The sequence below is a fragment of the Diorhabda carinulata genome, chromosome 1, assembly GCF_026250575.1.
Source record: "Diorhabda carinulata isolate Delta chromosome 1, icDioCari1.1, whole genome shotgun sequence".
NCBI lineage: Eukaryota > Metazoa > Arthropoda > Insecta > Coleoptera > Chrysomelidae > Diorhabda > Diorhabda carinulata.
Genome location: NC_079460.1, coordinates 20,712,017 through 20,738,887, shown reverse-complemented (window position 1 = coordinate 20,738,887; position 26,871 = coordinate 20,712,017). Strand labels below are relative to the sequence as shown.

General features: G+C 33.2%; 1 protein-coding gene across 18 annotated transcripts in view; it reads left to right on the top strand.

Annotated features, from left to right (window-relative positions):
- The window catches only part of LOC130893009 (plasma membrane calcium-transporting ATPase 2), a 150,881-nt gene that overhangs the window by 67,239 nt on the left and 56,771 nt on the right, over positions 1 to 26,871 (top strand). For 5 of the 18 annotated variants that reach the window (XM_057798887.1, XM_057798883.1, XM_057798893.1 and 2 more), the window contains exon 1: positions 14,930 to 15,047. The exons of 9 other annotated variants lie outside the window; for them this stretch is intronic. In XM_057798887.1, the coding sequence (XP_057654870.1) occupies positions 15,045 to 15,047 (3 nt within the window). In that variant the 5' untranslated portion in view covers positions 14,930 to 15,044. Of the gene's footprint in view, positions 1 to 14,029; positions 14,387 to 14,883; positions 15,048 to 26,871 lie in introns of those variants that run through there. 4 more of the 18 variants (XM_057798776.1, XM_057798814.1, XM_057798854.1 and 1 more) reach the window with 4 other exon arrangements.

Sequence of the window (26,871 nt, the reverse complement as noted above, 5' to 3'; positions counted from 1 at the left end):
TTTCCATTGTTCTGTAGCTGATACCACAGAAGGGTCCGGTATTCTCTTATTCTCTTGAAGAGTACGATTGCATTACTTTCTTTTCTTTGTATAAACAAACAAAAGTTCAAAGCAACAGGGAAAATATGAAATACAAGGGAAAAATACAGTTAATGAACGAACGGCACAGCGTTATTTTAATCGTTTTAATAGTGAAGCTTTGATGTTAATATGTTAATAAGCAGAATTGTCGGTAGTGGGCAGTCGAGAATCCGAGACGAAAGCATGAACGACCCCTGCAGAGCCCAAAGGTCGTTTGGGCCGCTTTGTCTGCTGAAGGAATTATTGGTCCTTATTTTCATGAAGATCAACGAGTCCGAGCATCAATGTGAATAGTCACCGTTACTACGATAAGTTGCGAAATTTTTTGGTCTCAGAGTTGCAGGAGTTTGCAGGTTTCAACTCAAGAACGTGGTTCCAGCAAGTTTGGGCCACTTGCCATACCTCGAATGACTCGGTGGAAGTTTTTACCTTAAAAGTAAGGCTTATCAAAATAATCCAACGAACCTAATCCAATTGAAGGAAAACATCAGGTCAGAAATGGCAGCAATATCAAGAGCTTTGTGTCGACGTGTTATCGCCAATCTTCGTTCCCGTTTAGAAGAGTGCCAGCAACGTAACGGTCATCATCTTTTCCAAATAATTTTCCAATGCATATGGTATCAAAAAACAATAAAAGTTTTTATTGCTTATAAATATTTTATGTTTACTTGAACTTACAAATACCCGATACCCTTTCTGGACACCTTGTAGTAACAGCGCTGTTTATTTAACTTCCTTGGACCTTCTAAAGATACCATACGTTGACATTTAAAATCATTAGTCTTCTTATTTCGGTGCTGCGCTTATCTCCAAGTGTGGGCTATCTTCAACAAATTCAATTTGGTTGAATTGGTCTCTATCAGTTGCTACTCGGAATAATTGTGTTACTTCCAGGTCGATCCAATTTCTAATATTTCGTAGCCACGGTAACTTTTTGCGACCTATCCATCTTCTACCCTCAAAGTTTCTCTAGATGATCATGGGAGAAATGTGATATTTGGTTTTTTATAATTATTCGCCCAAAGTAACTGACTTTCTATGATGTTTAGGGGTTCTCGATCCTCATTCAGCTGCTTGAGTGGAGTTCATCCAGGATTCTTCTCTGCCGAGAGCACCACATCTCGAACGTTTCTATTTTATTCGAGATGCCAGCTTTAAGAGAGTCTTACATCTCTACAAAAAAATGCTCCATACGTAACAGCAGAGTTTTCTTAACTGCGTCTGAATATTGAGGTTTCTATTAGTGAGAGTTGGTTTTCATTTGCCGAATGCCTTTTCAATCATTGCTTTCATCTCATCGTCGCACGTTATGTCATTATTCAGCCATCTACTCATATATTTGAAAAGTGATATCAGTTCAATTATGTCCGTTGATTGTAATAGGAATTGGTTTTATTTTTATTCTACCTGTAGTTAACCATTTCGTTTTCTTGATGTTTATATTTATGCCCTATCTTCAACTAGCCTCATGCTCTTTGTCCAGAAGCATTTGCAAGTCTTCCATGTTTTTTGCAATAATGGTAGTATCATCTACGTACCTTACATTGTTTATAATATCATCACCTATCTTTACTCCCTCTATCCTGCCATAAAAAAGCTCGCAAATATCTTGAATATCTGAATGAATATTGAATAATAGGAATGATACTTACAAAAATCATTAAGTAAGATCTATAAAAGTTGTAGAATAAGATTGTGTAGAAAGCATGATTCCCTGCCAAAGGATGATCGTTTTATTAGATGCATTGTTACTTGATGGATGAAAATGGAATTATCCAAACAACCTGAACATGAAAAATCGGTGGTTAGAGTCTTCTTCTTAAAACGCCGTCTCCCTACGGAGGCTGGTGATCCAAATGGCTATTGTCGCACGAGAACCGCAGCTCTGAAAGAGTCTGTCCGAGCCATCTGGACAAGTCTTTCAGCCATGAATTTTGTCTACGGCCGACGGACTGTTTTCTTTCGATCTTCCCTTCTATTATCAGGCGGAGAATCTCATATCGCTCGCCTCTCATATGTCCTAGGTACTGCAACTGTCTCTCCTTGATTGTCGTGAGAAGTTACCTATTTGCTGTAGGACCTCTATGTTTGTCTTATGTTCTGTCCAAGATATCCGCAGCATTCGCCTGTAGGCGTACATTTTCTGTGACCGCATCCATGGTCCAACTTTCGCATCTGTACAGAAGAACAGGAAAGATGTAACAGCGAAGCATTCTGGTCCGGAGTTCCAGGCTGAGGTTGCGGTTTGCCAGTGTGTCCTCATGTTGTTCAGAGTTTTCCGCGCTTGCTCAATTTTTTATCTGATTTCGAGTTTTGGGTCGCATTGCTGGTTGACGAGCGTGCCCAGCGTGAGACGAAACTTGTTCAATGATCTCTCCAAGGAGTCTTAGGGGGGCGTTTCTTTGTATTTTTGAGAATACAAAAAGAGGTCGGTTCGAGTGAAAAGTTTTGATGTGTTTCTGGCGGAATTATAAAGGTCAATGACGATTCTTATTATAAAAAGGGTATCAGACTGAATATCACTGGGTGTATGGTGTCAAAAACGACATTACTTTGAAAAATAAATATATTTCATTTCAAGTTTTTGTTCTTTTCTATTGGGCCAGGTACTTCTGGGACCATCCTCGTATAGTAATATCAGAGGTAGAAATAACAGGGACTGGTAGATTTTTCAAGATAGAAAATTATATCAGGGTGTGTACATAGATATTCTGTTAGGAAATATAATACTGAAGTGTGATCTTTTTAGTTATGTTTACATTGTAAATTACAGTTATAGATACAGCTTCTGATAAAATATTGTAAAACATTATCTTGTTCACGTTGTTATCTCGTACAATTCTCCTTGAATAAAATAATCTAAAATTGGATATGAGATTTTCAAGAAATGAACAACAATTATGTAATCATCGATTGGAACGAATATCTAAATTTAGTTATTCTCCATTGAATATCCATTCATCGATTCATTTCACTAATTTATTCATTCCACCAAATATCATTATAATAAGAAATGTAGATAATTGAATTTGTCACATTTCCGGAGGCTTTTTACTGATAGAGAGCCTTGATTTATTTTTTTAATAACTTATGTTAATGCTGTTTGTCACGTGATACTGGTCAAATTGACGTAACTTTAGAAGAAAGTAGTGCGTGATTTTTATTAAAGGTATTATTTGGAGGTTGTTTAAATGGAGTGCAGAATCGAACATTTTCGGCATATTTTACTTCTTTATTTTCATAAAGGAAAGAAAGCTGTTTCGGCTCACAAAGAAATATGTGAAATTTATGGTGCTGATTGCTTAACATAGCGCATGTGTCAGAATTGGTATAAAAAATTCCATTCTGGAAATTTTTTCCTCAAAGATAAGCAGCGTTCTGGTCGACCTACTGAAGTTGATAATGACCAAATCAAAGTCATAATTGAAGAGGATCGTCATATAACTGTTCGATAGGTTGCGAAGAGGCTACATGTATCGCACACAACAATTGAAAAACAAATAAAATTTCTTTAGCTAGCTAGAAAGCTTGATATTTGGGTACCTCACGAATTGAAAGAAATTCATTTAACACAAAGAATCTACATTTGCGATATACACAAACCACGTCGAAAGTTGAAAAATAACAAAAAAAGCTCGTGATGTCAGTTTGGTAGTTTTTGAGCTGCTTCCAAGGATCCAAACGATCAATTCTGATGTTTACTGTCAACAATTAATGTAACTGGATGAAGCTATCAAAGAAAAATGGTCAGAATTTTCAAACCGGAAAGGTTTAGTGTTCCACTATGATAATGACAACTCACCACTGAGGAAAAGAGGTATGGGAAAAAGATGGAGTGATAATCTTACCATCAATTGAGGCAATAGGCATGCTGCGAAGAATAAACTGGCAATCTGCCTAATATGGAGTAGGAAGAAGAAGAAGAAGACCATGATAATGCAAGGCCTCATATATCTGGGAATCTATTGAAGCTTGGCTGGGAAGGGATGCCACATCCCCCATATAGCCTGATCTGGTACCGTCTGATTACAATTTATTTCGAATTTCGCAGAATGAGAAAACTTTCACAAATGACGATGACCTTCAACCGCACCTGGTTCAGTTTTTTTCAGAAAAGGACCAGAAATTTTATAAGCGCGGAATCATGAAGCTGAAAGAAAGATGGAAAAAGGTAATTGAGCAAAATGGAAATATAATTCATTAAAAACTATTCTTTGTTAAAAAAAGTGTTTTATCTTATACTACAAAACCGAAAATACGTTATCGACAACCCATAATAATACAATCCTTGTATTAAGGTTGTTTCTACATACATTTTTTTAAAAAGTTGTATATGAAACGCCCTATTACCTATGCATACGCTGGAGTAGAACAAAGAATGTATAAAACAATTTAATGAAAAGTCGAGCAATAAAAGATCTTTTATTAGTGAAATCAATAGATAACTTGATTGATTCAAATACTTGTTCGCTATTATACACGATTTTAGTGCTAATTTGAAAAAGGATAATTATACTACCTTTCACGCCATGGAATAACCAATTAATCAAAACTTTCTATGGGCCATTTTCGTTTTAAAAGATTTTGCTTTTTTCAATTTTGAAATTGGTACAATCTTTTGGTGGAATAATTTTGTAGCATTCAATATGACGAATTCTTGTAGTACAACTAAAGATTGCATGACATCAGCAACCGTTGATTAATGCTAATTTTTCTACGAACTGTGTATTAAGCAGTACCATAAAATAGTTGATTCATAATGATGCTTGTTTTCTATTTCATTTAAATATCTGGATGTAGATGATTCAGGTTATATTTCTTCATATTCTAATAAAGTACAAAATATTTCTTATCCACACAACTTTCAATTGACGGATAAATATTTTTTCATCCTAATTGGTTTGAGTCCTAATTAATCATTATATATTAATAATTGGATATGGCTTTATTGTTTTCAAAAGATTCTTGATTGAGATCAATACATTTGCATGCGTTTGAACCAATTCTCGAAGCATTTTCTCAAATTCGATTGAAGTACCTCCAAAACATGTGATTTGAACGCATTAACCGCTTCTTCATGTGGAGAAAAACGTTGACCTCGCAATTTATTTTTAATTGCGGGAATAGGAAGTGATCATTAGGTGCCAAACCAGGATTGTGTGGTGGATGACTAATCAATTTGATGTTTTGATTGTTCGAAAACGTTTTTGATTGAACTGATGTGGAAGAGATCGAATTGTCGTAATCGTCTTCTGCGTTTGGTTTCCATCATTGTTTAGATAACTTTTGGAGAACAAATGCTGGTGTACCATTCAGAATTGACAGTTCTACGTTGCTGTATTGGAACCGTGTAGTCATTCCGAAAAAAACGGCGACCATTTGCTTCGAAGTGATTCGTGTGTGAACAACTTTCGTTGGATTTGGCTCGTCTTCAAAGACTAATACAGTAGTTTGGGGTTCTAATGTCTAGATCCATGATTCGTAGCCTGTCATGATCTTATAGACGTCTTTTGAAGCACCGCTATTGACAAATTACCACTATCACTACACCAACACTCACAATTGCACTCTCTGGTTTTACCTCCACTTTCTGGTGATAACTTGGTTATATAAATGCGCGTCAGACAGTTTAATTGTGAGTGTAGGTGTAGGGGTAGTGTAAAAAGTATGTTCAGTCTGAATGTCACCAATGGTTCCAGCAATTCTAACTTACATCCATTCTATTACTTAACCTCGATGACTGATAAAGATAAAAATATCTTTATGCCATTCATTATGTCATAAATAGATGATATAAATATAAATGACTATAATCCCAAATGCAAACAACAATGATTTTGGTAATTGATCGATATACTATCATGGTTTCCAATTCCGCTCGCACCACAGAACACAGAGCCATGCATAAAGTGAGATAATAATAATAAGAGAAAAAAATCGACTCAGGCGACATGTATGTTTCATAAGTAAAATCGTAAATCTGATAGTATTAGCTTCAAAATGATATAACACATTGTAATGTTTCTTGCTATTACAGTCCTACAATGATCAGTAACTACCCTTTTTATGTTTTTTTACAATAGTGGTAATTAGGGGTTACTGACCCTTATAAAATGTTATCTACCACTTTCAGTTAGCCATCAAACTTCAATCGTACACATCTCTGTTAACAACAAAAAAAATTCTACTTGAAAATGGACACAGAAAGTGATAACGCTGCAACAAGGCCAGAATCAGCAAGAAGTGGCCAGTGCGCTGAACATGAGTCAATCTGTTGTTTCCAGAGTCTTATAACTTTCATCGAAGACGCGATTCCGGAAGAAAAAATCCAACAAGAGCTCATGGAAAAACGAGAAGTGTCAGTCAAAAGAAGACTAAAGGCAGCTAATATTGAGCGCAAAAGATCCCAAATCAACCCCAATCCATTCTACGATTTGCCAAAGAACAGAAAAATCAAGAACCAGGTATAGGGAATGTTTGATAAAAAAGTGTGTTGGTAATACTTTTGGATACTCACTTAAAATACAGGGTGATTCATTTGAAAAAACCGAGCAAATAATGTATTAGAATTACAATTCACCGTGTATCATATTCAATGAATATCAACGAAATGAATAATTTCCTAGAATTTTTTACTACTATTCGAATGCTTTGGCAGATGTTCATTATTGAATAATTTCTCTTACATTGTACAGGGTATTGAACTTTTTATTGATTTTTATGAGGAATTGGTCATAACTTTTCAAATACCCCGTAGAACACATCACAATCTTATATTATTGTAATGGAACAGTCAAGCTGATTACAAATACCTAGGCAATAAAATATATAGGATGCACTATTTAATAAAAAATAATTTTGATATGGCGCAATACTTTGGAACACTCTTGGAAATAATTTTAAAATGTGAAGATGGCTATAATCCCTAAAATTTTCAAATTGATATCTCAAAGGATAAAGGAGGTACTGACCAATCACCCTGTATTATTTTTGGGTGTGGTAAGAACTATATTTTCCAAACTTTGGACCTTAGCAATGATTCATTAATTTTGTTTTAAGTGTAGTAAAATTATCAAAATCTGAAAAATATAAAAACGTTGGTTTTTATGTCTTAAAATAGTTTATTGTGTACAAGTTGATAGTCTGGGAGCCAGGTGAAAATTCGCTTATTATTTCCTTTCGAAAAGTGATATGCATCAGAGAGTTATGTAATAAAGCCTAGTGAACGTCAGCTACGTCTCGGTGGGTGGGATAAGAGGCAGTAGACACCTACGACAAAAAAAGAAATTCAGTCATTTCCTTCCAGTTGAAAATTTGTTAGCTAACTGTTAATATACTGCTGTGATAAATGAAAAAATCAGCTAGCAGTAAGTCGAGGTAAACTTGGTTAGCTGATTCAGTAGATGTTCCCGTTTAACTCCTACGTAATAATTTCCAAAGTATCAACTGACGGTTTTTCCACCGAGATGATATAGCCAGCTGACGGTTTTTCTGATACTTCTACTAATTGTCTCTTGAGAGGAACTTTCTGTTGCTGGCTCCCGGACTATAACTAGGATGAGTAATTAAATAAAAAAAATCTAAAGGAAAACGGTTCCTGTAGAATAGAGTGTTTATTACATAATTCATTCAGAATGAGTTGTATAAGCAAACTGTGGTTATTTTTATCAAGGAGAACATTTTATTTGTGAAAAAATAAATGAGTTGTACCTACTCAAATATCTAGGTAAGTATATGAATGTAAGATAATTAAACAAGGTCAGCGTTATTATCTTAATAGCTTGAGCATATATATCTGGAAATTAAAACTCCATAAACGATTTAAATTATTTTTATTAAATTCGAAATAACTACTATCAAGAAAAGATAAAATAAAGTTGAATATTTCAATTTGAATTATGCGACTGATAAAATTAACTGTCTTCCAAAAGGGTTCCACGGAAGTCGCATTTCTAGATCTAAAAATGAAATTCTAATTTATTGATACCTAAATAGAATGAGTATTTCAAAAATTACATTCTCTGGATCATTGAGTAACTACTAAAATGTTATTTATTAAAAAAATTCTCCGTCTTTCTCCCATAATATATTCCTTCTTCGATAACTTTCCATATCCTGGCTTTATATTATCACTCCACCTCTTTCGTGGTCGTCTTCTAGTCCGTGTTCTAATTGGAGATTTATCCTTCGCTATTTTTACCAGTCTATCAATTGTCATTCGATTTCTGCGAGGATGGTCCCAGAAGTACCTGTCCCAACAAAGAAAAATTCTGGAAAAATTTTTTTTTAACGTAATCTCCTTTTAGCTTCATAAACTTTTCGTAGCGATGTTCAATAATCGATTCTTTTTTTATAAGAAGAATAGTCAAAGTCATCAAAATAGTCATTAACCGCCGACATCGCCTCTTCATTGTTGGAAAATCTTTGACCACAAAGCTATTTTTTCTAGTCTAGGACCAGAAAATAACCCGAGGGCGCTAAATCTGGCGAATAGGGAGCATGAGGTAACAATTAAAACCTTAATTTATTAATTTTGGCCATTGCCATAACGGATGTGTGAATTAATGCATTGTCTTTAGCCAAATGCGGCCGTTTTCGCTTGATTTCTTCGATCAAACGCTGCAATAAGTTCACATAATACTAGTCGTTCATACTTTCTCATTTTTCAAGATAGTTAATGAAAATTTTTCCCCACGTATCCCAAAGAATCGACCCCATGACCTTGCCAGCAGATGGAACGGTCTTTGCCTTCTTTGGAGCCAGTTCACCTTTCATCCATGGTTTTGAAACGACGCAAAAATTTTACTAGTAATAAGAACAAGCAGTCTCACCCACAGTAGAATCGAGTTCAGCTTTTATATTGGTTGGGCTAAGGCTTTCCAAATAAAAGTATCATATCACACAATGACGAACAATTTTTTCCATATTCATAAATTCACTTTTCAAGCAACTACTGCCATCTCTAGGCAAGGCCAGTTACTTGACCAAGTCAATGAAAACTATCTCAAAAAACCGACACAATGTGTTGTCTGCAGGTTAGGTTAGGTTACTATGAGCAGAGATCCCAAACAGATTCCATTTGAAAGGAGAGCCCGTGCTAAAGCACGAACAGCACAAAAGTAGTGATGGCTACAATATTTTGGGACTGTAAGGAATCAAATACAACCGTGAAAGTGGCCTTTTACTCTTATTTACTTAGTTAGTTGAGTCAAAAAGTAGCCGGTTAGATAAATGGATTTTTGCATTTGGTGTACCGTCTTCTTCATACATGAGTCGTAGAAGTTGCCGCCGCACCGCGTTGATAGCTTAGAACCTCTTCTTGCAACTCTTCGTCGGTTGTGACATGCGTTTCTCTAATTCTCTAATCACTATGGGAGACAGTATTCCATCCAAATCTGTACGTCCGTCTTTGAATTTTCTGCACACACTCATACACTTTTCCCAATACACCTCATGCAGTTGGGGATTAATGTCCACCGGAGGAACACACAAAAAACGAATCATGGAGTGTAATTTGCATCTGGTGTGATCAAATTGTAGCTCCATCTACCAAGATAAGAATTAACGTTGTAGGCAGGAACTGGAATAACTCTTAACAACGTTCCCAGCGTCCTCAGTTCCTTGCGAATTTCATTTTATGGACAACACTCATAATTTCCTGTTTTTTTTTTCTCATTTTTTAGTATAATCAAATTCTGTTGCAATTAATCGGCTTTATTTGCTATGATTATTAAATCTAAGCATTAGCTACACTTGGGATTAATTTATCATTAAAATTAACACATTTTAAAGTGAACTAATATCCTCTTCCATTACATTGTATAATCTGTTTCTTAAATGTATAGTACCTTAAAATCGGTAATATTGAAAGTAGAATATAGAAAAACATGAGAAAGAAAATGTGTTGATCTTAATTAACAAAGAGAAATATAATGTAAACAGTTTGGTTTCCATGAAAAGTTTGGTCGTTCGTGGTCTGAGTTGGAAAACTCCAAATTTTGATAGTGATTTATTAACTCTGGTTAATTTTAATAGATCGTATATTCGATAAAGTAGAATCAGTTTAATTACCATTCCAATCAGATATTAACAATAGAAATCAATTTTCTTATACTTGAGAATTATTTTTTAGCATTCAGCGTGAAAAATATTTAATGCTTTTACCAGAAGTTAGATGAATCATAGGGAATTCGGACGTCGAGCTGTAAATATCATTTTCATTGTAAATGTGCAAGGGGTATGTCTAATCAAATAGATTTTAATATGCCCACAACGATAAATATCACGTCTATTGATTTGTTCAAACGATTCATTAATTATTCATGGATAAATATAATTATGCCATTAAGTAGTTCCACATTTCTTACAGCCTATTAATTGGTAGAAACTTCTAATTTCCGTTTGATTAAAATAGTTATAAACTTAATTACCCTTTCTAATCTATACGATTATTTCGAATTTTTCTGGCAAACAAATGCTGGTGTACCATTGAGAAATAACCGTTCTACGTTGCTCTAATGGAACCGTGCCGATATGTCTATTTCTAAAAAACAGGCGACTATTTGCTTCGAAGTGCTTCATGCGTGAACAAGTTTTTTGGTTTTTGCTCGTCTTGAAAGACCCATTTAGATTGTTCTTTATTTTCGGTTTCATTCGGTCAACTGAATTTTTTTAACATTTCTTTCCACCAATCGATGCGAGCTCTTTTTTCAGCGATTGTTAAATTATGCGGTATCCAATGCGAACAAATCAATTTGACAGCAATATTGAATGTATGCGAGTGGAGCTACTGTCCTCAATCTCATGGTTTGTCACATGACGATCTTGCAATATCAGTTTATGTACATCTGCGATATTTTTTGATACAACAACAAATTTTTAACAACCATAACGAAATTCATGCATCGGAGCTTCTAAAAGGCCTTCAAATAAGATAACCTCTATCATAGATGGACAAGATATTTTCTGACAATGTAATATAATAAATAACTACGCAACGGAAACAATAAGAACAAAACAACAATACAAACCAAGAAAAATCTAGAAACAATTAAGAAAAATAATATAATATATATAACATACAAATAAAAACAAGGAAAGACAAGGGGATTTGCTAAGCTAGCACATAACAGAATATGGATAGAAATTTCGTCCTCTACGTCTGAACTTTGCATCTTCTTCTAAACCTAGTGTCTTGCGTTCACAACCATAAATATCACGTCTATTGATTTGTTTGAACGATTCATTGATTATTATATATGTAGAAAATCCAAATTTATATATCTAGAAACTTGATGACCTTTCTTAATCTATTTATTATTACGATTTTTTGCATTTTTTTATTATGAGACTTCTTAGAAAATGCTTAAAACTTTTATTTTATTTGGTACTATAGTAAATTTCTTGTATTCTAGGCACTATGAAAATCTACGTAATTAAATAAATGCGAGTACTAGACTAACTAGACTTCAATATTGTGCCCAAACTCCTGTTTTTGAAATCGATTTAAGGGAAGTAGATTTGTTTTTATGGAGCGAAGACCAATTACAAAAAAAACTCTAAGCTTTTCCTATAAAGGAAAAATTGAATAACACCCACCGTCAATCGATTCAAAAGGTAATTTTATTCTAGGAAACAAGTTTTCTGCAAATATTTCCACAAAAATGAACAGATTTGTTTCTATATACAAAAATCAATACATACTCTAAATAAAATTTAAGGGAATCAGTTTCTGGAACAAAATATTGGAAGTATGAGAAATTGGGTGTTTTTTCTTGAAGTGATTTGTTCGATTTTCAAACAATCCATTCAAAAAATCATTCATAACTAGATTTTATCAAAATGAACTGAAAAATTGAGAATCTTCCAAGTGGAAGAATTTGTTAAGGGTTAACATGAAAGGAGACGACGTTTGCATACAATTTCTTGCAAGGTAAATTGTTATAACAAATATCGGACGTTATGAGTCATTATGTAAACCTCTAGCAATAGTATCATACCTACAACCAACCAAAACTCACCCTTTTGTCTTTTGTGTTAATGCCAAAGTAACAGCACATTAAAAATCAAGAATTCCTGCGCATGCTTGTGATTGAGATATACTGCATCTTGCATTGGATAAGGAATAATACATACGAGGCTGGCTATTAAAAAACGAGACTAGTTTCGAAAAAGTGTTTTATTATAAAAATTATTCTACATTATAAGGCTCCCCTTCAATATCGAAGCAGTGCTAGAAGTCTTCTTTGGTGAGTGCCTTTAGGAGCTCTGCCGTTTTATGCTTTACCGCTTCCATCGACTCAAATTGGGTCTCTTTCAAAGCAGATCTTTTTCTAACCTATCAGGGAAATCTGAGCAGATCCGTTGACGCAAGAACTTTTGGTCAGGAGTCAGATTTTTTGGCACCAACTTCGCGCAGACTTTTGTTATGTACAATTCCTCGTGTAAAATTCTTCTCGCCGTTTCTTTATCGACGTTCACAGTCTCGGCAATCATCCGGATGATCATTCGACGATCTGTACGCACAATTTGGTTGATTTAGGTCACTGTTTCCGGAGTTGAAACAGTCACGGGGCGACCTGGGCGCTGGTGATCTCGGCCCTCACTAAAGCATATAACTCAAAAATACGCGCACGAGATATAGAATTGTTCCCATAGGCCTCTTTCAATAATTTAAAGCACTCATTTTAAAAAATATAGTAACATTTCTCAAGATAGATGCGAAAATCTGTAACTTCATAGTAGAACCCATCCACTTAAACCATACTGTGTTTGATACAATTATAAGATAGTAACCCTTCAATAGACGAGCGGACTTCTTTGCTCACCAAGACAAAAATTAATATTAAGGGTGAACCCCTTATCGGAAGGAAAAGACGAACTATCAGCAGAGCTCTAGTTACAGCATCTCAACGCAGACGTTCAGATCCGTTCTTAAATTGTAGTTTACTTCTATGTGTGGTAACTGAAGAATACATCATTGGTAGAAGTGACAGGTCACCCACGTCTGATCACAGATGTATCACAGGAATAGGACCACTTGAAAAATCTAAAACGCGCCAGTTAGCTTTCGCAGAGGAATGTTTAAGTACATGAACCAAATAGCGACGCTCTTTGACGTTGTCTTCAGTTCAGGTCTTAAGCCCGAACGAGGATTGTTGAACCACTCTGATGAGACATAATAACGTGGAAACTAGTAATTGGTTACAAACTCCCACTTGCAACTGCGAGCCTTTGAGGATACTAATATCGACGCACTTCAGAGGAGATATAATTCAATATTCGTCGAGGCATTAGACAGGAATGTTGTTGTTTTCTCTTTTAAAGAACGGCAAAATATATTTTCGAAATTATTTCAGAGGTGAATAGTAGGGATCTAGGGACTAACTTTAATATATTTTCCGAGCTCTCGAATACTTATGTATTCATCGTCTGGGACTAAAATAATGGTCAAATACAATATAAAAAAATGTATAACTGTTAACAAATTATTGTAAGTGAAAATTTTGTAAATCATTTTTATACATTTATACATATTTCTTATATTGTATTTGACCATAATTTCAGTCCCAGACCATGAATAAATAAGTATTCGAGAGCTCGGAAAATATATTAAAATTAGTTCACTTTGGCCTTTCATATAAGAAAATAAGAAATATATATATATATATATATATATATATATATATATATATATATTTCGTTGAGTTTTAGTAATTTCGAATTGAAGATGTTGGCTAAAACTCGTGACATCAAGGTTGGAAAACAGATATAAATTTGATATGCTCGAGGGAGCCAAGTGTAAATAATTTAGTTAATTTTGTTTGAAATAAGTATTTAAAAGTAAGACTGTTATTGCAGTACTTATCGCGTTAAGTATTATTTAATTACCTATATATAAAATCTCGTAATCTCGTTCGTGATAAGTACTTAACATGTTTTAGAAAAATATGTAATTACAATTGACGTAAGATAGATTTGTATCTGCAGAGAGCAACTAACGTCTTGTGATAAGAAATAACGTCAACACCATTAATGATAAAACCCAAATCATAGCTGCAGCAAGTTCAGTTGTTCACACTGTAAGTGAACTCGCTCGCTCACTGACTGTTTACTGTTATCGACCGGACGCCGGTAACTGGCAAGACGTGCGGCCAGCAGGCGCGACTGCAGCAGGCTCTCAATTCTCGGTTCTCGCTCTCCTCTCCTGTGTTGATTTCGTTCGGTTCGGAGTAGTTCCCGTTTATCGTAGTCTGTGCTTTTTATTCTGCTTACACATTTTTTTTTATTTCACTGAACCGAAAAGGTAGGTACCTATATTAACTTGTTTATATTCAATAGTTGCTTACATTATTATATTTCAAATATTACATAAACATACAAATAAACCATAGATTATTATAAAAAGGATATAAATAATTTAATGAGTTATCAAAAGATAAAATTTAATACATTACACCATTTATATCCATTTAATATGTTTTATCGGAATTAAATTCGACTTAATCAATATTTTTATATATAGTTTACTTGTTATTATTTTTTTCCAAACAAATTCTCGGCATTACATTGTTACAAATATCTATTTTTGGAATTGCTGTTGCTCTTATAAGGGTATAGACATAATTATATATAACAATTTAAAATTCAGAAGGCAGTTCACCTCAACCTCAAATTCATTACTCAAGTTTCTTAACGATATTATAAAGAACTAATTGGAAATTTACAAAAACACATTTTATATTTGAAATTATTGAACATGTGTAGAATGAAATTAATTAAAAACTAATTTGTATTTCTTTTGTTTGTTTTTTCTTTTAACTCGATTTAGTTTGATTGAATTTACTTATCAAAGAATTGGTAGACGAAACCAAAAATGAAAGTTTGTTCAAAGATAAAAGATCATTAATTAATTTTTAGTTGAAATAAGTTCCGAAGTACAAAAAATCAAAAGATTATTTTGAATGGTAAGCAATTTTTTAAAACACGTAAAGTGTGCCACGAGATAATCCATATTTTAGAATCAGTTTAACCATTCGATTGCAATGATCACTAATCTAAAAACCTTAACAAATATTCAAGATTTTTAGAAAGTACTTACTCTAACCTAGTAATATTGCTTTAAATTTGAATTAATTGAAACTTCCATTTTCAATATTGAAAAATTTCATTTTTAATGTTCTAATTTCTTAAAATTAGTTTAGTTTTACAAAACAGCGTCCAGTTGTTTTCAAAAAAAGAACTATGTGAGTGATAATTAACAAATTTTGGGAAAAAACCTACAAAAATTATGAATTTTCATTTATTTTTTTTTCTAACAAACAATAATTACCAATTTTTTAACAGTGACTGTTCAAGTACAGGTAAAAGTAAAAAAGAAACTTTCGTTTATCTTTTTTATATAAATTTTTTTATGAAGAACACGGTATTTGATTATAAAAACTAAATCGACTGATGTTGCTTTTGTGGACTTGAAATGTAGTAATTTAAATTTGAGCAATTTGTTTATACTATTACAGTATATATCTGGATATTTTTCTTTCTAGTCTTCCACTATTTCCCTCCACCGTTTTTTTGGTTTACCTCTTTTCTCTTACTCTCTAGTATCTTCCAAACAACTCGTTTGTCTGCCATTGTCTTTATAAACGCGCTGATGGTTGACCCATTGAAAAGTGTATGAATTTCATGGTTTTATTCGTCATTACCCAGGTTTCACGGGCGTATGTCAGGGTGTGTCACAAAATGGATTATAAATTTGAACTTTCGTAGATCTGGATATCGATGTTTTAAGACTGCCTGAACAGCTGTCACTTTTGGCTGTTCTTTTGATATATTTTGGAAAAATAGTGGATACAAGTTGAAGTCCAATAACCTCGATTTGAGTGATATATGTGTCCACTACGGATTTATATAGGGTGAATAGTATTCATTGAAATTATCTGTATATGACATTTATGATTTATTATATTTGTCATTTTCCGTATTATGATGAAATTCGCTATAAATACACATAAAATAAATAGATGACTAATCATCATGAGTAGGTTTACGCGAAAGCATTCTAATCTTTCCTGGAGCCATTGATAATGTGTTCAAATTATATTTAAAAGAGAAACAAAAACTGTAACCTTGTCAAATTCATAAAGTTGCGTCATAATTTTAACTATTCATAGCTAGTTTATCTGAGAAACAGATTTTCATTATCTTTTATAGAGAAAAGGGTTTGCAAGATTTTTATGATTTTTGGTGTGTTGGAGGGTTTAAACGTCCAGGTTCAATTCAAACGTCTCTAATTTTTGAAATACAATAGGTGAATGTAATATTATATCGTTTTAAAGTTTTGTTCGAAATAGATCCTCTCGAAGACTGATGGTTATTAAATGTAAATCGAATCAATATAAATATTATGAAGTTAAAATGTTTTAAAATATCAATCTTTTATACTTTTAATTAGAATTAATTTGTTTGAAATCTAGAAACTGACTCACATTAACTTTCTACAACACATAAATTCAGTGTATTATTATTCAAATTATACATCATATATTTTTCCGAAATCAACAATAAATATCTATATATTGAATATATTTAGTTATTTGGATTATCTAACATCATAATTGAATAAACTAGTTTAATTTAATAAGCGCTGCAGTAGAAGATATTTTCAAATCATTTAACTGTAATCAACAATAACTGAAAAAAAATTAATTACATTCCAATAAGAAGAAAATCAAGAAGTTTAGAAATTATAAAATAAATCGTATGCTCAAAACGTAGCTTGTTTATTTGAGTACAAGCCATGTTTTTAAAACATTCCAATACATTGTGTTCCATCCCTGAATGATTTGGAAAATTATTTTATCATATTCCCATAAAAACGAAAGATCTAGCAACGATGTAAACACCAACATAATATCTTGCTATATATACCCCAGGAACCAAGCTCGCTATCCCAATGAACTCAGAACCTTCCATTTTCCAAGTGGAAACATAAGCTATTCGAAGATATTCATCCTATCAGAGAACAGAGCAGTCTTGCTCACTCTTTTAACATTGAGTCAAAGTTAGAGCGGAACTGCATCGAATCTTTGAACTCGATAGGAATACGGGTCAATGAACAAGCCGATCATCTGGCGAAAAAAGGTGGGACAATTCCTTCTATAGAGCCACAACTTTTTATAGGTTTTACTAAAAGCCATCCAGTGGGAAAACGAGAAGAAATCGAAATCATCGAAAATATTTCTTTTCTATTCCACCAATTGGTCTGAAAAGGTCTTTTCATTGAAAAAAGGCGAGCTAAGGAGAGTTACTGGTATGCTTTCTGGACACTGTCAGGCGAACTACCATTCTGACAGCTCTTGTCGCTCCTGTAAGGAACCGAAGGAAACAACTCCTTTGTGAGTTCGAAACAATCCATGAACAAAGACCTCGGTGGTTACATTTAATCTTTTGAAAGCCCAAAGTAATCCACAAAGCCCCAAGATAGGTAGCTCACTTTGCAAAGTCGTTGCTACCTGACTGGTGAACAGTCCGGGGTACACAATAGACGAATAGGTCAAAGTGTTTACGAGGTAGATTCACGACCTTACGTCCCATCTAACATAATATCTTTTATTTTTCTTGGTAATGAATAAAAAAGATTTTCGTTCAAATCTATTATAGAAGAAAATAACATTTATTTATAAGTTCAGTAGAAATATTAAATACTTCTTTGTAATATATTTAAAGAGCACAGAGAAGTATTTATCAATTTTATTCACATTTAAATCGATCAAATAATACAATATTGTTTCAAAAAAATATTTCTTTATATTATTTCTTTTTTCACGATATTATTTTCAAATATACTTTCAATACCATAAATGTATAATCATAATTCCTTATATCTCGTTGTGGGTCTTGCACAAATATCTACCAATCTTGCTTATTCTTATCCTTTTTCATATCCTCTATACATGTTATTCTTTCTTCTCTTAAGTTTTCAGTTATCGTCTTTGTGTATCCTCGTTACCTTTTCTCCATTATTCTAACTTGCCAAATCCTGTTTCCGTTTCATTGCTCTCCATTCTCTAAAGGTATCCAAACCATCTAAGCTGTTGTTTTTCAATTGTTTCAATTATAAGTTCAAATCTTCTCGCATTGTTTCGTTTCTTATTCGCTCCTTTCTGACGAGATCTCTGATTCTGAGTGAGTACTTTGTTTTTGCGTGAGTTTGTAAGTACATGTGTAAGAACTGGACGTATTATTGATTCATATACGTTTATCAATCAAAATTAATCCTACTTTTTAATAAAATATGAAATTTTCATTACTATTATTTTCTGATAAAACACTATTTCATTTTCTCTTCTCCATAATTCAACATCCCCAAATTCTGACACATATTAACTAAATATTAGCTTTGTTTTGACCTGCGTGATTTACAAGTAAATCGTTTCATTTGCATTAATATTGAGAAAGTGAGTTTTCCTTCAAAAAAGAAATAACTCGCTTTTACGAACTTACTATTATTGACAAGTACAGCAATGTTTAGCTATTGTTCAACATAGCTACTACTGGAATTAAGATACTTTTGTATTCCTCTGCCGCCTGTGAACGGGACCAGCGTTTGATAGACTTCTTCGATGTTGCCAAAACTCTCAACGGAGATCAGGAATTTCTTGAGGAGCAAGAAAATCTCTAAGGGCAAGATCAGGGCTGTAGGGTGGATGACCAAACAACTCGCAGCGAAATTCCGTCAAAACAACCAGTCGTATCTGGACGAGAATTTGTCATGGTGGAGTGCACACCTGCAGTAAGCATCCCACACTTCTTGTTTTGGAAGACACGTCGTTTCACTCGATGCTTTGGGCACAAAAAAACTCTACCACCGATCGAATCTTATACCAGGAAGGAAGAGTTTTCCTTTCATACCACTTCTACCACGCTTTGATTATGTAATTGATATGTTAGAGATCTGTTACGTGATGACAAAGAAGAAAACTTACTTTTTGAATGTACCTCGTACCTTAATAATTCAACATTCACCTCGAGAAAACTAAATTTCTATTCAATTTTCATAAAAAGTGAGAAAAACAGCATATTATTTTCATAATTTTACCATTTTTCAAAGAAATATTTTCACAGAACTAGATAAAAATGTCCTTCTGGATCGATTGGTGACCCTTTTAATGGCACAACTCGTTTAATTTCGGAATTTCGATTGATTTTTAGTTACTCCATATTTTATATACAACAAATAGAGGTTTCTTGGAAACAGATTTGAAAATTGTAATATTGGAAAAATATTTGAAAGGTTATTTTCTATAACTGTAATTTTCCGATTTGAAAAGAAGACTCCTAATACCAAAAGAAACATAAATATCGATTGCCTTTTCTGTTATAATTATAGTAGTATAAGTATAGTAAGTATAAGGATTTAGAGTGCAAACATATGCTTCTGGGAATCAAAACTGAGATATATACTGGTTGTAAATTATAAACATGTAGATAATTAATAAAGGCGGTCAACAACTTAGAAGAAGCAAGCAATTACGGACTGGAAATAAATGCAGAAAAAACAAAATCTATGAAAATAGAGGAAAAAAGGAGGAGAGAGAGCAAATCAACTGAAAACTAACAAATACAATTATGAAACAGTATCGACCTTTAACTATATAGAAATAACATTAGGACAAACAACCAGAAAAAAACCAAACAAAAACAAAAATAAAATGTACAAAACCCTAATAAGACCAGTAATCACGTATGCGATGGAAACAACAGTAATCAACAAAAAGGAAGAAGAAGAACTTAAGAACCGAAAGAAAGATAATGAGAACTATAACAGGTCCAAATATAATACAGGAGGGAGAAAGGAGAGCAAAGAAAAACGAAGAAATAAAATAAGAGCCGGAGAAGGAAAAATATATGGTGAGATACATAAAAGCACAAAGACTCAACTGGGATGAGCATATAATGAGAAAAAAACCAAACTGAAATGATCAAAAGAATAACGCAATGGATCCCATTGTGGCCAAGGAGAAAGGACAGTCCGATGAACGAAATAGAGGAGGACATAAGAGCACTTGATATAGAGAACTGGAAGGCAAAAAAGTCGGAACCGAAAGGAATGGAAAATAATAACAAAAGCAGCAAAGACAAACGATAAACTATAAAGAAAACAAAAATTAGAAAATGAGGAGTAATTCACCTCAAAAAAAGATTTTAAAGCGCCATAATCGAAAGGATTGAAAGGCTTGACGATGATAATATACATGATTTTGTAATTTTTATCTTTATGCATATTCTTAAAACACTAGAAGTAAAAGGTGTTCAATAGCCTGTACTTGTCCTCAATTTCACTGAAAACCTATGGGGCCAGCTCTAAAGTAGGATAAAGGATCGTCCAGATAATCCAGGAATATGAAATAAGTATCGGCAAAAATGGAAAACAATCTAAAGGAAAATGTTTACTCACAAGAGCCTGAAGAACAGACTTCAATAAAATGAATGAATAAAATATATGAATGTGTTCCAAAAATATATATTATAGAATTATTTAAGTAACAATCTTGAAATATACTTATCAATGAGAGACATTTGCAAACCAATGTTTATGGTAACGTAAAAATTTTCCTAAACGCACCATGATAACATAAGAACTTGGTTTAAGCTGATTGGTGTCCACAGTTTCTAAGATGTAGTCTTCGAATTCGAATCAAATGTATTAGAATCTACCCAAAAATTCGGTAATTTTTGTCAGGCGCTTAAAAACTTCATTTTTTACGAAATTCTCCACTAAATTTCAAACTGCAGCTTAATTATCCATTCAAGCGAAAAAAGTGATTAATACAATTTTAACTACAAAAGGTCGTTAAAGTATAAGCTGGGTAAAAATGAATTAACATCAGTAATGACGCCACAACACCAATCGCCGTAAAGAGATTTTGTCAAACAATCATAAATTTGGAAAAAAAAATATGATTATTTGTTTTATGAGTTCGTGATGTTGTAGTTTGAATATAATTCGGTTATATACGGTAGAAATATCAAGCGGACCATCAAATTACTTTATGACCATCAAATAGGAATGTAAAGCACCGTATACCGAAAATTAATTTTCGAAATGATCTAATCACATCGTAATTAGCTATGAGGTGAATTAATTGTTATAGCTGCAATTACTTACGCTGCATCTGTTTCAACTAGTATGTCTCATACACTCTGCTACTATAGCTTTAGTGAGAACACGTGGTGTCTCTCATAAAATATATATTTCTAATTTAAATTTTGTTTCAAATTGAAAAAAGTGTCAAAGAAGCTCATAAAATGCTAAAATCTGAGCGTCCCGAAAGTGCAGTCACTTTCACTACATGGAACACTCAAAACGCAACTTAAAAAAATAATTTTCGTCATTATGGCAACTAAAAATTATAAATCCTGCTTTGAAACACAATTCTGTTGACGGTTTGGATAGAAATATGATTAATAATTAAATAAATGATCATATTTTGATGAATTTCATCATGGAGATTATGAAAAGAATCCTGAATACTTTGAAATTCGATTAAAACAAAAATTAACAGTTTAAAATCGAAAAACTGGATTACATATTTTTATAATCCACTCACAATTTCCATCTTTGAGTCAGTTGCTTAGCTTTATAAAGTGAGAGCTGGTACGTGTGGAACATACATTAAAGTCAGTGGCGTAACTAGAATTGGCTTCGTCCATGACCTGTTTGATCGAGATACCCTCAGACTTCACCAAATTATTTTGATCACTTTCACACACACACACACACACACACACACACACACACACACACACACACACACTTTGATTACAAATTTAAAAATATACACTGGTGAGCAAAAGTTACACGCTAACATACAGGGACATTCTCCTTTCGTCTGAGAAGAGAACGCAACCCCATTGCTCCTGAGTCCAATTAACATGTTCTTTGGCAAATCATGGATGAGCTCCTCGGTGAGCTGGGAGCCAGTAGCTGGCTTTTTTAGCTGCATTAAGTCTTCTTCTGACTGTCAAACTACTCAAAGTCATTCCTCGCGTTTTTCCGAGCTCTTATTGGACTTGAACGATTTCTCGGCGATATTCTAACAATGAATCGGTCATCTCTCTCGGATGTGCATCTTTTTCTTCCGGAATATCGTCTTCGATGAAAGTTACCAGTCTCTAGGTAACGGCGTTAAGCTCTGGAAACAACGTACTGATAGGATAACCGCTTGAACAATTTTATCACTTGTTATGTCCATTTCAGGTGAAGTTCTCGTTTGTTATTAACGTAGATGTGGCGTTTGATGGCTAGTCGATAGGGGTGGGCCAGATAGATAACATTATATAAAGGTTAGTTACCCCTAATTAGCACTATTGTAAACAAGCATACAAAGGGTGGTTACCGATCATAAATAACATTGTTTGACTGTGAAATCAAGAAACGTACTTAATATTTAATATCATTTCACTAAATACAATTTCGTGTTAAATTTTTTGTTGTTTTTGTTTTGCTCGCGAGTGTATATATTTGTCTGAAATGAACCCTCTTTAGTTCGATTGCGAAGCCGTTTCAATAACGTTCAAAGCCCGCTACCGTTAGAATAACGGAATAATAAAAATTAATAGCTATGAGTAAGCGTTTTCCCTTCATACAATACGTGTAAAAGCATGTTTGGTTGGATAGATCTATTGGAACGAAAGAAAAGGGCCGTTACGCCACGCTACGCTTCTAGTTACAAATTGAAGGCTAGAAATTCGTGTGCATTTGCACTCTAGTAGCCAAGAAAGCTCTAGGGTTACAAATCTTAATTAACGTGACTTGAACAAGTATCAGGTAATAAAGAAGTATATTGAAAACCACTAGATATCTCGGGTTAAAAGGAGATTCAATGATAAAAATTCACTAAATTCATGTTGCATTTTTTCAAACATGAGACTAGGACGATTAAGTCCATGCATTCGTAATAAATATAACTGAATATTTCCACTACATTGTACATAAATTCTACTATTTGTTTCGTGTACGTGGAATTTATGTTTCGTTTAAATTATCGATTTGGTTAACGTATATTTTCGTTTCAGAAGCGTAGTAACGAAAACCCAAAAAATTTTTTTAAATCCCTTCACGTCTATCATCGTCTGACAATTCTTGAATCTTACTTTGTATAGATGGAATTTATTATATAAAATTATCAATATGAAATATTCCCTGGATCTATTACCCAAGTGCAAACATGACACAAACATCTAAATATTTGTTTTCACTTAATCCAACTCCTCTACACCCCGACTTGAATAAATCTTTTATGGTATCAGTTTGGTTAAACTTTTATACCAACATCTTGTTATTGGATTTCCTGTTAGGACAGCATAAGGGGAAACTTATTTGGTTTCATTTAAATTAATCTGTTTGACGTCCAGGTGTGAAGTTAGTAACGAAAACCTTAGGATAAACTGTGGGCTTAACCTGAAGGAGTCTTGGATGCTTGCTATAACTTCTTTGAGACCTACAGTCTTGAATAATCAACCCACCCTTTAACTCAAATCTAGTCGACATGCGAGTATCAGATTGTCATAGACAAACCTTAACATAAATAACGTTTAATGTAGGTTAGTTACCGTATCATAAGTATTTGTAGCTTTAAAAGATATTAAACATTTCCTGTTTACTTCCACACGTGTCACGATATCCTAATATAATTTAAATCCCAATTTGTTCTTACTCGGATAAACGAAAAATTTTAACTTTCGATAAATACAACTTTAACCGTTTATTGAAATGCTACTTGGTAATCATGGCAATTAGTTTTAACAAATAATACAATAAATTCAATCCTTGGTATTCGTATTAACAAATATTGATATTTACAGTATTTTCAGTGGAAATTATACTTTTTTAATTTTTTGTATGACGTGACCTTTCTCCATGCAATCGAGCAAGAATTACTGCTTTACATGATGTTAGTTAGATGTTAAATGTTAGATGTAGGAAATCTGGGCCATTCCTAGATCATCTGTTGTGCGAATAATTGACAACTATCAAGGAAGGATCGTTATTTGGTGTGATAAGTCTATAAACACTAAACACACCAGCCTTATCTCTTAAGTGATCACTTACATTTCACCGTGTTGTATAAAAATCTACAGTTTGAAGACGATTCCATGATCTAGATTTACGAGCTGTGAGGAATATTTCCCCGAGAAGAGTAACGTAATGTTCGAAAATTTAAATCGAACAAGTTATTACAACGATTATCGATACTATATGTTAAGTTGATTGACTACAGAATATCTATAATTTGTTCGAACCATTCTTTATTGTTTATGTCTTCATGGTAGTCGTCGGAAAAAGTAGATTTGAAAGTCAATAAAGCACCTTTAACCAAACCTATTAAACTACCGATGTTTACTATTATCTGCGCTCCTTTTTTGATAACAAATTTAAATGATTGCTAAATTATTTATCTTCTTCGACTTTTACTGTTTTATTTTGCCGAACTTCCATGTTTCATTCATATTACAATATCGTTTCTTTTTATTAAAGTAGACTTTCTGGAATGCTTTTTCCAACAAACATCTATTTTTGCTTAAAAGTTACCATGATGTGCTTCGATTCAGTTCAAGGTAATCCTTATCATCTCGAATCGTGGCAAGATTTTTGCCTGCTGTCAGAAATTCTTTTCTAAAGAAGACCTCATGTACTTTCAAATGAGTTTCTATTTGAAATGTTGGTTTTTTCTCTTCTTTAATAACGATGTAAATCGTAGATTTCTTTCTATACACCAAGTATACTACTAACTAATTCCACTGTGTCATCAGTACTTTCGCATAAATTTGTCTGTAAAAACAATTAAATATTGATTTTTTTCTCATTAGCTGTTAAAAGACTGATTTTGTGGCGTTTACGTGACTTTTCCAAATTTTCCATTAACACGCTAGAATTCACAATAGACTGCACACTGCATGTTGCAGATAAATTTAACTGATAAGAACACACAATTTGGAGTCTCTTACTAAATGGAAAAACCTACAATCGTATTCAGGTGAAATTTGGAAGAGATTCTTGGAATTGAAATACAACAAAATTTCTAACTTTCATTGACGACGCTTATTGAAAAAATCTTATGGTACAGCTATGTGATCTTCAATACACGGGGTTTTTGGCCTATCCAACCCTTCATCTATTGTTCTGTACAGCTTATGGACCAATAAAAGATCGAAAACTTGTATTAGCTCAGGTACATTTAAGAAACGACTACATTAGAAATTATTACTCTTTCCGGCTTAAGAATAGACTATAGGAAACACGTTTAAACTTATACGGCTCTGTGTATTTTTCATAAAACTGATTCTTAACGCGTTCCGGACTGATAAACAGATGTAATTAAAGATTTCATGTTGAATTGCTATCAGTTTATAATTAACAATATGAAACAATACCTTGTTAGACTGTATATCCTTTTCCGTATAGGCGTAACATGTTTCCATCACCACCGTTGCAAAATTATTTTGTAAGACACATAGAGTCCTATTCTGGTCAATTAGAATGAACAACAATACATAGTTCTGATCTGTTTCTAATTGAATCATTATATTGTTGATACTTTTCGTAATTTTCAGCTCGGCTTCTTTAATTATGTGATGTTTGAATAATTTGATATAGATTGTTAATAACTATTAAATATGCATAGATTAGACGTCCCATAGAGGAAAGTTCAAAGGGCACAAGCTTGTAAGCCAGGCTTGGCCCAGCTTTGGTAAAACTTTGGAGTGATAACGATGGGCCAAGCTTGGTCGCCAATACAGGTACGCCGAAGGTAGGCTTCCCAGGATTGGCCCAGGCTTGGCCCCTTTGTCAACTCCGGGGTTTCCTGTATGGGGTTATGTATCTAAAAAAATCGGTACCACGATACTTAAATTTGATATGGGGTTGAGGAAAAAATACTTCGCATAAAGTTAATTCGTTTTGGTGCGCATTGAGTGTATGTGCTCTTTCATAAATCAATTTTGTACAACTTTATAAAAATATTTCTCCAACCATTTTGTGGTTAATTTTCTTATCACCGTTAAAAATTGTAAAACATGGAATAACGATTCGAACCAGTTTCAGTTAAATTAAGAAAAATGGGAGACTAATTTTATGACCTTTCCCCTTTAATCACCACAAATGTTTTTAAATGTCGACCTTGAAAAGGAGTTGAGATGATAACTAAATTTGAAATATCCACAATTTTCTTTCATTCCAACGTCCTTTCCTTCATAATCTACTAATTTTCTTAATAAAATTGAAAATGGTTATCGAGGATATTGAAAGAACGGCATATTTAAATTCTATTATTACATAGTAATTTTAAAAGTATTTGAGTCGCAGTAATTTTCTCATTTTCTCGTTTATTGGTGCCATCCAGTTCTGCCCTCTTCTTTGTTAGGCAGTGTCAGAATACACTGTAAATTGACAGCAATTTGGTCTCATTGAATTGTATCCATACTCTTAATTAAGACTTTATAAACACCTTAAACGCTATTTAATTGAATTACGTTATTTATTTAAGGAAGGTTACTGTCAATTTATATAATTTAAATTTATTTCACGTTTCAAAACAGTTTAAATTTTATAAATTATTGAAAGTTATATGCTATATCGAAAATGTTATCGAATAAATATTGTATATTTACTTTATACAGATAAGGGAACTTCAAATCTTAATGATACGATAGTATGTAAATAATTACAAATAAAAACATTTTATTGTTTAAATTCCACGAATATTTCTTATTCGATTCGGTTTCTTG